At 47.7% G+C, this 15369-nt stretch overlaps 1 protein-coding gene across 1 annotated transcript in view; it reads right to left on the bottom strand.

The window, feature by feature from the left end:
• Positions 1 to 7639: 7639 nt before the first annotated feature.
• The window catches only part of LOC135385181 (uncharacterized), a 34529-nt gene continuing 26799 nt past the window's right edge, over positions 7640 to 15369 (bottom strand). Inside the window, exons 2-3 of the mRNA XM_064614370.1 lie at positions 13999 to 14155; positions 7640 to 8127 (exon numbers count right to left, since the gene is read on the bottom strand). Coding sequence (XP_064470440.1) covers positions 7905 to 8127; positions 13999 to 14155 — 380 coding nt within the window. The 3' untranslated portion in view covers positions 7640 to 7904. The remainder of the gene's footprint in view (positions 8128 to 13998; positions 14156 to 15369) is intronic.

Raw genomic sequence — 15369 nt, 5'->3', positions numbered from 1 at the left:
AACACTTAAAAATGGTTTACACTAACAATTTAGCTCACAACACGCGAGAACAGACAGTGGTTGTAGAGGGCGTTGCTGTGTTATGTTCCTATCAACCGCAGTATTCTCGTTTTTTTAAACTCCGTCTTAGCGCCGCAACTGTGGCTATGAGCGGACAGCGGACAGACGTGACATATGGAGAGAGAGGAAGTAGTGGGAGACATGGGGGGGAGGGTGATATACGTGCTGGGCTGACTTCAGGGGAACTCTGCTGCTTCCGTTTGGAATGTCCGCCAGAAAACCCAGAGAAAACCTCGAACAGCACAAAACTGTAACCAGTGGCAGTATTCGAACCCACCACCTCTAAGTCTCCAGGACGACATTGGAATAAAGACTACCGAGCGGATGCTTTTATTCACACGGCTATGCAGCCGGTTTTTCATGTCGTGGTGGGCGGAGTTTGTGTTTGTGTAACGCACCCATAAGTGGGTGCGGTACACCCATATTTGCTTGCCTTTCGTGCGTTTCTGGTCTTTCTGTCATGTGTTTTAGGGAGTGGACCTGTTGCGATATAATTGGGGGAGGGGGGGCGTGAGGGGTTGTGGGGATATGCTGGGAATATCCTTGTCGGCTGTGCTCGCCAGCGGAACTGGATATCCACTCACTAACTGCAAGGGCAAATAAGTCGGTGGATCATTCTGATGCACATCCTGAGTCCCCACGATTTCAAAGAATATGTTCAAGATGAGGGTGATTCTCGGCAAAACTCAGATATGCCTTGCGCATGACGTTCTTCTCCGGTTCAGTGTTCTCCGCGTGTACGATATAGACCTTTTTAGAAAAGCAAGCGCCACCTGTAAGGGTTCATGGGAACTTAGATCGCCTTGAAACATTATGAGAGGGCCGGAGGCGGAGGAACAGCAAGAGCAACAACATTCCTGGTGTGCGCAGCAGCAGCGCCAGCCGGAGTAAGCCATAACCGAAGCAGACGAGAGAGCAGTGTCTCTCAAAGTTCCCATGATGCTTTGCGCCGCGCGCTTGGTGGCTCGCGCATCTTTTTAAAATCGTCTATTGTGACATTCGCGTGACTTTTCGGTGTTTACCCTTTACCGAACGCTCTTCACGCATTTCAACGTAACATACATGTCTCGGGAGGGTGGCATGGAGAAATGCGTAACCCTATACTGTCCCAAAACAAGCGACCTACTATGTCTTGCCTGTTGTTTGACGTAGCCCCTCAAAACTTTCTTCACTGAATGAAATGGACCCCTGCCGTGACCGCCATTCATATCCCTGGGTCACCGCGAACTTATGCTATTCAGAAAAATAATCGAGCTTATCATGCGCTGGCCATTGACCTGACGGTAAACACCACCCTGACCGAAGCAGCGAAACTATCATCGACATGTGGGAAAGAGAACTCCGAATACCTAAAGTTAAGTTTCTGGAAAAATGCACAATACAATGTCCGCGAGGACAGTGAATATGAGCAATTCATGCACTTCCGTTATAAACGTGCAATAACTTGAAAAGCACGCATTAACACTCATCATGGGACTAACTCGATGATCCATGTCAACCACGGCCAAATACTTTTTTTTTCGTTCTCCAAATCAATTTCCGTGTCAAGAGAAAAAAAAATTCATTTGCATGAGAACATGTGCTCTGCGATTGGTTTCAAACCTATACATATACCCTAAAGCACCACCTAACGTGTATACGCCATAAAATTCTTCGGATAAAAGCTAGCTTCATCCACGGTAACGACACACTTCACTTGCTACAGATAAAATGGTTAACGACACACCTCACTTGACAAGCCTGAGACGAAAATTTGGATTTTGTGAATCCATTTCAGCAGCTCGAAGATCTGCAGCTTATTTCCACAATAACGCATCATTTCTTCTTCTTCCTTCTTCTTCTTCTTCTTTCACTTCTTTCTGCCCGAGTTCCCGGGCTCGGTGTTGCCATCACGGTAGCACCGCAAGAATGGAATCCACGCCTTCAGATATGTCCACCTCTTCCTGCCCCAATTGTTTTCCGAGTGACGTGGCTCACGCAGAGAGTCGAGCCGAACCGTTCATCGGTTAGGTTCGGGTTTAGGTTCGACGACAAGTGTTCTGTTCCGGTTCAGCTCCGGAAGGCAACTATAATGGTTCGAACCGTTTTTTTAAGAGGTTCAGTTCACGAACCGTTTCAGGGGCCACGGGTGGGAATGAAGTACAACAGGCAGGTTAAAGCACGCTTCCGTTTGTGTGGTACAGTGCTTGAAGTCGACAGGAATGTGTCAACGGTCATTCAATGTTTTGAAAGATTTTACGTGATATGAAAGACAACATTAGTTGTGGTTACGACAGAAGCATAACCATGAATTGCCGGTTTGGGTTGACTGCCACAGCACGTAGCTTTATGCCGCGGTGGTTAACTAACCACCAGGTTGTTCGCAGAATCTCGGTAGGACTATAGCAGTCAACCAAGCCTGCTACCTTAGCACAAGTCATGTAAGTTATTGAAATTATTGATTACGAGTCAGTAGACGCGAATACACGTTAAGCTGCAAACAACGACTCGATGTAGATGGATTGGCTCATTTTAGCTCCGACTCGCCACCGGTGCCTTCTGGACGTCCCCTGTGAAGAGTTTATATGTTGAGGGCAATGAATGGTCGCTCGACAGACGGAGACAATTTGAACATGTGAAGGCTGCGCTAAAGTACAGATGCCAGGGCAATGACCCAGCTGTACACTGTAGTGTGAACCCCGCTCTGGAGCGACTCTTCCTTGCAAAGCCCTTTGTTGTACCCACGTTTCCGCTTCGCGTGCAGGCGGAGATTTCCCGTCTGGGATTCAGTCCCTTTGGCGTTCCCCTGCAGCAGGCTGTCCTCGATGCTGCCCCTTAGCAGAGACATCTAATACAATCCAATTTAAAAATGACACAGTTTGACAAACAATCCACTGCACACACTGTCATTCTCCAGGAATTCCTGGAGATTCACCATAACTTCGGGAACCACCATGCAATCTACACTGATGGGACCAAAGTAAGCAATGGTGTGGCGGCCGTTGCCCTTGAAGGTGATTCCATTATGACGGCACGCTTGAACACGAACGCCACAGTTTTCACCGCAGAGCTTTACGCGATTCTCCTGGCTCTGCGGCACATTCAACAAAACGACCTTCAAGATTCAGTAACTTATTCCAATTCGCTAATCTCTGTGCGTGCGCTGCTTTCATGCTATGAAAGCAAGAATCACCTCGTCAAGCGAGTACGAGCGCTTGCGACTGAACTTTGTTCCCGAGGCTTTTCAATCTGTCTCTGCTGGGTCCCCAGCCACACTGGGATCCCGGGAAATGAACGAGCCGACCGTGAGGCTCGGCGAGAGTTGGCACAAGAGGAGTCAGCTCTCGGGCTACCCTACCAAGACATTCTGCCAGTATTAAAGAGAGCTGTCTACACACAGTGGCAGCAGGAGTGGGACATGGAAGAAATTAAAAAGCTACACGTCACACAGCCACACGTTTTCCCCCCGCATCGGACTGAACACATCAACAGATCATCCGAAGTTCTTTACGCGAGATTGAGGATTGGGCACACATGGCTCACGCGTCACCACCTACTCAGAGGTCAGGATCCGCCAGCTTGCGCGCACTGCGGTGACAGCTTGACTGTCTTGCACGTACTCGCATCCTGCCCTCACTTCGAACACCAACGCCAACAGCATTTCACCGCATTCTACAGATACCATGTCCCACTCCACCCAGCCCTTCTACTGGGTGACACTTCTCTTGTGACGTTTAATAATGTCATCCAATTTTTGACCATGTGTGGGTTAGTTAGTCAGATGTAGATGTTAAGTATTGCTCCGCTTTTATCCAATATCACCGAACTCCTCATGTAAATATCTCATCCTGGATCACCTGATCGCTCACACTTGTAGATAGCTTTAACTGCCATACTGACTTGTTATCGTCATCCTCCTCTCTCTCTTATTCTGGTCCATCTCATCGCTCATACCTGTAGATAGCTTTGAACTACCACACACTCTCTCTCTCTCACATCATTATCATCTCTCACATACTCACCGTAGTTTTGGCGATCTATGGCCTTTGTTGCCTCTGTGCCATTAAACCCATACATAATATCTCTCTCTCTCTCTCTCTCTCTCTCTCTCTCTCTCTCATTTTAGCTCCCCGGCACTAGGGGATTCAGCGTTTTTAATTAAGGTGGACAGGAACGGTGCGATTCTGAGCCCGGGGTCTTTACGTAAAAGGCGCGTTGTCACTCACCTATGCAGTGCTACCATGTCGTCATTAGATAGAAGTGTCTGTGGACCAAAGACAGAGCACGGGCATGAACAGAGAGTTCGACCCATTGTTGATCCATTGGCGATTCTGAAATACGATGTCAGTATGGCTGTTTTTTTACCTCTTTTATTTCAAATGCAGAAACAACGGCAACAACAACTTTATTTTTAAGATGAGGGGAGTTTCATCGCCAGGGGTGACACTCTACGCCAGCACCGGTGGTGATGTGGGGAATGAAATAATCAGCCCCTTCACAATAAGGATCGAAGGAAATGCAGAAAGAAACCCAGCTTGGTAGGTTCTTTTCATTTTGACTAACATGAGGGTGACTTTATTAATTGTCTTTGTAAGCTCACGCGCGCTATGTGCCAGCGATCAGCTCTGCAGCTAGGGTGGACACCTGTATAGCTGAGGCTGGTTAGTTATTATAATATATGTCACTTCATGAATCCTACCCCATACACAGACACACACACACACACACACACATATATGGGATAATGATGTGGTGGGTCATGCACCGCCGCTATGACGGTACACTGCCCAATTGCTCTTGCGGAAGGGATGAGAAAGGGATTATGACGGAAAGTTGTTCCATTAGAGTCCGTCCATTATTCCAGTGCTGGAGAGGAACTCAGCAACAACTCGTAAGCGTTGCATCTGATGTGAGGTGTCCGACCATGGCCCGAGAATTTTGGCTAAGCTGACCTGGCGTTGATCGACGCGTTGCAGAGCAGTTTCCATGAAGGTGCGCTCGCGATCGTACTGTCGGCAGACCAGCAGGGTGCTATGTGATGATATTGTTGCCTTTGTACGCCAGTGGACGCATTGATATTGTCTCGACCGTATGGTTGAAACCCATCGCTGACACCCCGTAGACCGTCATGTCCGAATTGACGGGCTGCACGACGGAGGACCATGTCTTCCACGGTGTCCGCATGCCATGCGCGGTCACTTTCAGTTGGAAGGAGATCACTCTTGGGGTTCTTCAAATTGTACGGAGATGTGTAAACATGGGACATTCGACAGACAACTAACAGAGGGATTCAAACGGTTCTTCATAACTCGCTGTCGATGCCGTCAGTTAGATGAAACGACTTTATGGCTAATCCCCAACTGCTAAGTATTTTCGAGGCGTGAAGGACGGTAACAAGGCCTTGGTCTCCAGGTACGCGCACAATTTGTTTTACTCCGTCTCCAACATTCGTCAAGCTACCTTCAATTCTAGTACCACCTTGGTACCACCTAATCACCACCACCACCACTCTCGTACAACCTTTTCGAGGACCGAGGTGCGATGGCCGAGCAGACGCATCTGGCCCCTTCTTCCACGAAGCTCCACTTTCTAGAAAAACAGTAGATACACTAGCTATGATGTCTGATTACTTGCCCATTTTGAATTCCAGACCAGATATTACCATTCCAGACGAGAAGGCTTCGTCCAAGCAGTCTTGCAGCGGAAACTTGACGCACCGGTTGAAGTTGCGAATCGTACCCCAAGCAGCACCTCGATGTGCTCCTGCCGGCACCCCGGACATCGGCCCAACATGCACTTCGCAACACCGCCCAGAGTTGGGCCGATGTCGGATCGATATTGTCCCGATGTCATTTCGGCATGCTGCCGATGTCATTTCGACATGCTACCGGCATGCTACCGATTTGTGACCGATGTTTCGCCAACATAATTTTGCATTTTTATTCGTGTGTTGGCAATCGTAACTACAAAAACAACGTTAGACTGGTTATTAGCGAGGAAACAACGTTTTACTTCTGCCATTGTTTCGTACTCGTTTCATTTTCTGATGGTTTCCTTTGTTTCTCGTATTTCGTATGGCGGGCAATGACCGCTGCGTTACAAGAAGCAAGAAACAAGATTAAAAGCTCCTGGCACCACGAAGTGCAAGAAGCTTTAGAAAGGGACTGTTATATACCGGCATTTCTTTCGAAGCGAGAACAGATACTACATAATTCATGTCTCATGAGGTTTCTCAAATTCGAAAGACCTGCTCATCTCGGAATCAGTATGATGGAGGTGACGTGTCTCACTTTAATTCGCTCACGCATTTAAACAAGGCTCTAGTGAGGAATTGCTTAGAATATTAACTAAACATCAAAGTTACAAATGTGTTCCCTACTGCTTTTGGCTCGGGACAAAAAGTAGTTCGATCGAAAGCCATTGTCAGCGTCATATGTCGCTGGCTTCGGTCAACATAGAGCCGACATTGTCAACTTCAGTGTGATGTTGGTCGCAAGTTGGCGTTGTCGGCGTCATGTCGCTGGTTTCTGTGATCAACAAGCCGACATTATCAACCTCTGTGGGATGTCGGTCGCAAGTTGACATTGTCAGCGTCATCTTGCTGGAGTCCCTCAACGTCAAGCCGACACTGCCAACTTCAACGTGATATCGGTCGCAAGTTGGCATTGTCGGCTACATCTTACTTGTTTCGGTCAACATCAAGCTAACATTGTCAACTTCGTGATATCGTTCGCAAGTTGGCAGTGTCGGGGATATGTTGAGCCGTCATGCCCAACTTGCTACTGACGTCGGCCCGATGTCCTGTGCTGCCCGGGACTGCGTTTCAGCATAAACGATGTGACAGCATCGAAAAAAGTTTTTTCCTGCACTCGGCGGCCAACGTCAGCTATAGACAGTTTTTCTTTCTTTTTTTTTTTCCAGCACGTCGTACACGTTGCGAATAAAATGTGGCCACCTCGTTCACCTAACCGTTAAACTGGAAATTCATCTATTGTAGAACGGTATCCAACGACTCGGCTAGCGGCATGTAATAGTTGGCGACATCGCTGGCGGGAAAGTCGCAAAACAGTTGTAAAGTTTATTCATACATACCAATGAAATCAAGTGCCCACCAGTGCGAGAGCTCGTCGTTGAACACCTGTATAGCCCGTATGTGTCGCTTATCGTCTCGAACAATAAAACACCTTCGTTTGACACACACTTCAGACACGCTTCAGACAAGACAAGACGGAAAGACAGGGACAAATATCGACCTTTGTAGTTCTGCAAATGCGCCTCGGTGAGTTCGCAAACTGCCAGAGAAAAAAGACCGTTTATTGACAAAAAGGAAGGAAATGGAAACGAAGGAGGAAAACACGTAACAGCAACTCCATTACGTCCAAACCACGCGGATATTGTGTTGGGTTCAGGGCCATTCTTCGTTTGGATACCCTCAGGACGCCTGTAATCTGCTTCCAACAGGTTCGGGCAGGTATCCTTGTAAATCAGCGTAACTGATGTGATTCTGTCCGCATATTGACATTTTCCGTCACGGGGGGGGGGGGGGGGGGTATCGTTTACCTAAAGAAATACAAAAAAATAAAGAGAGGGCGGTCGTCAATAAATGGATAAAGACGCCTTTATTTATTAATCTAGCACATATCGCTTGTACTCATGAACTTTGACGTGGTCAATGCACTTTTATCGCAGGAAAGATTCAGTAACACAAAAGCAACGACGTCCCACTATAAAGACGGCTACCGCACATTTGAAATGACACCGCAGAGTGATTTGCACTCCAATGCTAAAGGCGTTGGTTGTAATGGATTCATTTTTTAAATTCTCCATTGGCTGGGATCATTGAGAACACCGCGCTGCTCTTTCCGCTAATGAAGGTTTTTCTTGAAAAGAAGCGATGCAAGCACGGCAACGGTAGCCAGGACCCACGTAGGTTTCAGAGTAACACTTCCATTAGGACATTCATAGTTGCACGCGCCACCACCGAGGCTCTTCACTGTATTCTGGTTTTTGTAGATCATCTGATCCACGTATGCAGAACAGCCGCTGGGTTCGTTGCTTCTGTAACAACTTGCCAGTGCTCTCTCCATACTGAAACAAAGGAAGACATGTGATAAACGCGGTGAAGAGCATTGCGCTGTGACAGCCTGTGTTTAGAGTGTATGTTAAAAATGTCGATCAGGCGACACTTGTTTCATGCGCTAGGAGAAGACGGTGCGCATGACATGGCGGCTGCTGCTCTGGCCGGTGCACGTCAAAAGAACCCCAGGTGACCGAAATTATCCGCAGTCCTACGGGACATGCAGCATGTCGCCACGCAAATAAGCTGACTCACCTTACGTGTAAATATAATCGCAATTATTATTATTGTGTTGCAGCTTAACTTGGTTAACAGAGTTCTGTACACTGATTGATAGTGAAACTTCTCACTTACATACTTATCCCGACGAGTGGCCAGCGAATGTTATTACTACCAAGGATTGCAAAGCGTATCGGATCGTGGTGATATACAAAGGTCCGGCAGAGTTGTCATAAATCAATCATGTATGACAGATACGCGTTACCTTCAAAGCTCGTTTTGTGCATAGGCCGCCATGCATTACACAAGGCATGAAAGCTCCTACGAAAAGGTTGTGCCACCCTTAGTTCGTTTACGTGCGGCATTGTCTACACGGTCAAAAGACCGCTATCCGCTACTAGAAACGGTCATAGTGTACTCTAGGGGACACGCTTGTCTAAAATCAGCACCTCTGCAACTCTGCAACTCTGCAACTCTGCAACTCTGCAACTCTGCTCGGGCCGACTTTTCCGGCTCTTGCGCATCGAAAAATGGCCGGGCCCGACCCGGGCCCGGACCTTCATATTTTTATGCGGCAGGCACAGGCGGTGACCCGGCGAGAAAATCCCGGCCTAGTATTTCCAGCCGTGACGTACGCGTTTCTGGCGCTTATCAAACAAATGTATCAGTAAATTTATAACAAGAGAAGAGAAGACAAGGCCACAAACATACAAGTGCTGGCGGTTTAACACCGTAACAGCAGGAGACCAAATTAAATCCACAACGCATGGTATGGGCGTTATCGTTACACTATGAACTTTTTGCAGATGTAGAGGATGCTGTCGACAAACTCCTTCTCCAAGTCCCTACCCCTCTCACCAAGCGTTGCGAACGTGATTGTGAAATACGTGAGCAGTGAGGAGCAATGTGAAGTGGCTTTGAGAGTGTTCTACAGGGTCGAATCATACGCATAATGCAGTGTCCTTTGCTTGTCTTTGCAAATATATGCACAGGAATGACGCAAGCATGTGATGATATGAACTAATAGTCCTCCGTTGTGTGGAATTAGCTGCGTGACACGGCCAAGCCTGACTCTCGTGAACATTTTGAAGCCCAGGCCCGGCCCGACCCACGGTGCCGGCGTATTTTGTCGGCCCGCGCTCGGCCTGGCCCGGGCCCGTGCAGGGCTCTACCTCCATCTACTTTGGCAAGTGTGCGCTGATGTTTCCCCCAACGTAATTTGAAGCGTTGTGTGCACTACTCATGTATAAGTCGTTACCGCTGAGCCTTTGAGTAAACGTTATACCACGGTCCCTTCATCGCTTGGACAGCCTTGGAAGCTCTCAAGGGACCGTGGTTATACCTATGGAGCTATTCGCACCGAGATCGAACTGTGTCGGCGCGCTGCGGAGAAACGATTAACTACCGTAGTGTGGGTAGCTTCATCGCGTCGTCTGCTTTTACACATTTATTTTTCCGCGTTCAGTGCAGTAGGTGAATCACTGGGGAACCGAACAGTATCGTACCATCGCGGCACAAGTGATCTTCCGGTGAATATACATAAGCATTACGGAAAAGAACCATCAACTCAGAACATCGGCCGGCGTGTTATCCACACTAGAAAGGTGACGGTGTCGCCCCCCCCCCGTAGGTCGATCTCGCAGGGAATATAACTCAGCATTAGTGATGCAAAAATGTCGAAACTTTCGATATCGATAAATATCAACATCGTAAAAAATAATCTATAAAATCGATTAGGATATCGGTATTTCTCTCGGTAACTTATCGCTAAAGTATTAATATATCGGTATTTTGAAACGAAATATCGATATATCGATATCTGAAAACCGTCAGGCCTTTACTTGAACGAACTCAAAAAAAAAATGCCCTTGTTGCCGGCACACCGCATGACGTCGACGTGGAGCGTACTCTAGAAGTGCTGCTCTCACATATTCATTTTCTGTTTCTACGGTAGCATGCCATCTCCTCAAGCGGTTAGTGTGTATCACCACTTGTCTTCGTTGGAGTTGGAGTTGGACGGACTAAAAATAATACGGAGAGGTTGAACTTGTCACCTGACAAGTTCTGCTACTCCGAGAAAACAAAAAAAGAGCAAAAAAAGAAAAAAAGAGAGAGATGACTAGGCTAGGCTGTACGGCGCAGTGTTCACGGGAACATGACCGTCAGAGGATCGCGCCACACAGGAACCAGGGCGTCACGTACAGATGAATTAGCACTGAACATCAAGAGAACAACTTGAGATGAAGCCTACGAGAGCCTTGAATGCGGCATCTCTCTGGTTGGCGTCCCACGTCCCCAAGACCCTCTCTATGGAGAAAGCTCTGTTGTCCAGACGAGTTAGTGCGGCCCGCAATGTCTTGCGTTGGGACTGATGTCTTCTGCACACCATAAAAATATGTTCAGTATTTTCTTCCATCCCACACATTGGGCAATCCGGGGAATCCGCCTTGCCCACCATATGCAGGAAATGCCGGCCATACGGGACGTTCAGGCGTGCACGATGTAGAAATGTTGCGATACTTCTGGCAGTCGAGGGAGGGATGCTGAATTTTAGTTCCGGGTCTATTCTTCTGAGAAGAGATGACCCACCATCACCTTGTAGCCATTTGCGTTTGCACATGTCGTCTGTCATGGACCTTAGTAGAAGTTTGATGTCCGACCCTGTATACATCACGACGTATTTGGTGGAAGCCAGGTGTGCAATTCCAGCTAGCTCGTCTGCAGTTTCCAATATGCCCCGGAATCCATTGGAAGATAACGTCATGTCCCAGGTCCGTATACCTCTTGTATTCCGTTAGGATCTCCTTCACTGTTGAAGCTGTCCAACTGTTCCCCAAAAAAGCCAACATGGCCTCCAGTCCAGCTTTTGAGTCGCTGTAACAATCCAGTGCGCAGGTCGCGCGTGCGTGGCTATGTATCTCACGGCAAGGTGTATAGCTACCAGTTCCGCTGTCGTGGAAGAGGTCCTATGGGATAACCGCACTACGCCCTCCTTGGAGTGCTGCGGTGCCACGTATGCCGCTGCAGATCCGGATTTCGTCGTGGAGCCATCGGTGAACATAGCAATTCTTGGATGGTTGTTCTCCAACATGGACAGGCAGTATTGTTTCAGGGCCGAAGGCGGCAGATTTGACTTTTGATGATGGACACCTGGCCCCGTGGTGTAGATGCGAGGACAGCCAAGCGACCATGGAGGATGTGAGATCGTACACGAAGAAGGCCTCTTAGGCAGAGTCTTGCGGTATGGGGAAACAGCTTCGGAGAAAAAAGAGTTTCTACGGTGCACTTTCCGTACCAGAGGATGTCTGTCGTGTTGCGTGCGCAGTCGGATGTAGTGCCGCAGAGTCTCTTGCGTCCTCAATACATCCACCGGTGGTACTCTGGCCTCCGCTGTAGACAGTGTGTTAGAAGAAGCAACGGGTACACCTAGGCAGACTTTGAGACGTCTTCTCCGAGGTCTCGCTAATGCCATGCAGGACAGGTAGAATATTTGCCATCACCTGCCGAATAAGTGCTTTATAAGCAGTGAGGAGGGAGGAGGTCGACATTCCCCAGCTGGGACCTGCGAAATGACGCAGGATGTTGGTACGCGCGACGACTCTGTCCTTCAAGCACTTAACGTGAGCAGCCCATGATAGCCGACGGTCGATGACAACTCCTAGGAAACGGTGATGTGGCACTCTCTGAATCGGCTGATCGGTGAGCTTCAGTTGGAAGTTCGTCATATTCTTCCTAGTGAAAGGCAGGTACACAGTTTTCTCGGGGGATATGTCCATACCCCTTTGCGTCAAGAATGTGCGTGTGCAATCAAGGGCTGCCTGAAGCCGCCGCTGCAAGGCTGGCAACTGAACTCCCGATGACCATAGGCATATATCATCGGCGTACATACCGATATGCACACCCTTAGGGAGTTGCTGAGGAAGAAGTGCCATAACTACATTGAATAGTAGAGGACTAAGTACACTCCCTTGAGGTAACTTCGTCTTCGTCTTGACATCCTTGTCGCAGTGAGCACAATTCGCGAAGCTGCGATCCCGACTTGTCACGAGTGAAGTGCGGGCCCAAACGGCCTACGCTTTGGCATATCTGTGGAAAGCGACTAAGTGAAGATCGCACAGTAAGAATACAAAAACGTGTGCCGCCGAGCCGAGCACCTTAAAACGAAACTTTGAGAGACTACAGTGTTGGCGACTCTGCTGCAGTTGCACACGACCTGTCTGGGCTCAAGACGTAACGTACTGAAAATGGCTTTTCTTGTGCTTATTCACTGTCGTGAATTATTCACATATTATCATTGATCCACTAGTAACGTCAAATAGCGCTATCAGGTATAATATGTTCGCGTGATTTATCTTACTGCAAAACCGTTAGCCTCTCTGCAGGTTTCACTTCACCGTAGCTTTACATTTTCGTCTCAAATAATGTTCATCTGTACTAACTGACCTTGAAAACATGAACCACAACGCCACTCGGCTCGAAGGAATGCGAGAGTTAGATTCCTGAGAGACGTCTTACGAATAAACAATTTGTCCTTTTGTTTCTAAAAAGCGGCATCTACAGCGTTTCCCTCGACACAATAGACACAGTCATTCGAAAGTGACTGAAAATACTATACACGCGAAAAGTCGAACTTCGAATACACTCGAACTCGACGCGATTCACAAATTCTGCAACATCAACACTGATATGCCCCTAACGTGCATCACATCTGTACAGGAAGTATCGACATCCTGTTGTTTAGCCGTCTCCCCGTCCCACCCCTTCTCATCGTCAAAGCAAAACCAAATCAAGAGGGAGAGATGGAAAAATCCGTCAAGTTTGGTTAAACCCATTGACTCGCCTCTTTCTTCAAATCCTGTGCGCGCGCAGAATCCATGGAATTACAGATATTTCGATCAGCGCGTATCGATATCTATATCATTATGAATATCGATATTTTTATCGATGAATATCGACATTTTTATCGATGAATATCGACATTTTTATCGATGAATATCGACATTTCGATAAGATCGCATACATAAAATATCGATAATATCGATAAGAATATCGATATTTTATCATCCCTACTCAGAATACGAAGTTGAAATAATTTAAATGCCAACCGTGGGCAGGCCACGCCAGCTTGGTGATCATACTGGACGATGCTAACCGTCGTCATCACATTTTTTCTACTATACGCTCTTACGAAAATTTAAAATATGCTAGAATTAAATATTTTAAAACGCGTGTTATAAACTGCTATCTTATTAGTTTTAGAGATATTGTCAAATTTTACACTTAGCGCCATCCAACGACCATTCTGGGGCATGCAACGAGCGCCCCTTGCGATAGGTTCGGCACGTGTCCGAATGGCTCAGGCGAGCGCAACGCCACCTGGTCAAGTGCGGGAACAGCTGAAAACTTCACAAAGTTGAACCAAGTTTTGCCGCACACGTGACTTCACTTGGAAGTCGCCTTCCTACCTGGTGTAATACACGGAGGTCTGGGAAGTGCGAGCACACCTAACGTAATCCACGTCAAAAACTTATAATTTCGGACAACAATAGGTTCATCGTGTATTTTGTCCGCTTTTTGTCATACTAAACCGAAGACGCAGCGCAGTGCGAAGAAAGCGTTTCTCAAACCTGTAGAAGGACACAAGTATTAACACAATCTCTTACCAGCATCCAATTTTGTGGTCCTTTGGATTTCCTCTCACCAGGGTTTCCAAACCACCGCTGTTTTCCTTGAACTCTTCTATATTACCCAGTGCGAGCAAGCATCCAATTTGGAGGTTCAGTGCCTCTTCTGGGGGGCAACCGGATGAAGCAGGGAGAGCTGCGCAGTAGAACGAATCAAATTAATTATCCTGCCATTACCATGCATCGCGAACGCATGGAGAACTGGCATATGTCTAAACCAGGGGCCTCAGACTCACGTCGAGTTGCGGGCCACACTGACCTAAAACTCAGCACGGAGGGTCATAGAGAAAGAGAGAGGGAGAGAAAAAATACTGAATGAATAATATAAAGATGTATACTAAAAAAGGAGCGGTGCATATACTGTCAAGCCGGGGCGGGGGCAGTTTCTTTCTGATTTGTGGTCAGAGGCTCTCAGCCCACATAGTAGCTGCCTGCGGACTGCACGTGGGCTGCGTGTTTGAGACCCGTTGCTCTAAACCGTTCACAGCAGAAATGTGCAAGATTCATGAACAGGATGGTGGACAAATCAGATTCGTTCATGAAGCAACCACCACGTGGCGTACTCGCGATGAACTCTTCCCCAAACCCTTTCCCAAGTCATGCTACGCTGTCTCCCTCCCACAGTCGTCGTGACCATGCGTTACCAAATTTGGTAACTTGAACAGGCAGGGCTCTTCGCAACCCTGCATTACCTTTCACCTGTTCGATGGATAAATTGATATAGTAGCGAATTTTAGTACATCGCAGCCATACATTGCAGCTTGGTTGAACGTCTCTCGGCTATAGCAGTATTCAACTGAGCACAGAGTTGCCGCCTCTCCGTTTCATAGAGCTCAAATTCTGTTAGGACGTGCGCAATGTTCGCTACGACGCCACATTTGGAACATAGGCTGCTGTCACACTATCCGATCCGGTACTTGCATTGGGGAGCGAAGGCTACATTGAGACGAAGCCTGTGCAGTAGGGGCGTAAAATAGCGTGGTAAACGGTTTGCAACTGAGAAAGACAATGTTGGATCCACCGAATACATGAGAGGCCTGTCAGTTATGTCCCGATTCCACTGCTGGCGAGCTAGTGCCTGGATGAGCTCATTCAGAAGTGATCTCCTGTCTCCTCTTGACAACATTATTGGTACAACCATCAGAGACTGTTGGGCAGCCGTTGCCACTCTGTCGCCATCTTCGTTTCCGCTCAAATCACAATGATCCGGGACCCACTGCAGGGATATATGATGACCGTGATCGCTTAGACACTGAACTTGATACAGTATATCTGTGACGAAAAGGGCCAAGCGATCCACGTCTCCCCATGTTGGCTATACATTGAAGAGCAGCCTTTGAATCTGAGTAC

The sequence above is a fragment of the Ornithodoros turicata genome, chromosome 2 (genome assembly GCF_037126465.1).
Source record: "Ornithodoros turicata isolate Travis chromosome 2, ASM3712646v1, whole genome shotgun sequence".
Lineage (NCBI taxonomy): Eukaryota > Metazoa > Arthropoda > Arachnida > Ixodida > Argasidae > Ornithodoros > Ornithodoros turicata.
This window is presented reverse-complemented; position numbering and strand designations above follow the sequence as displayed.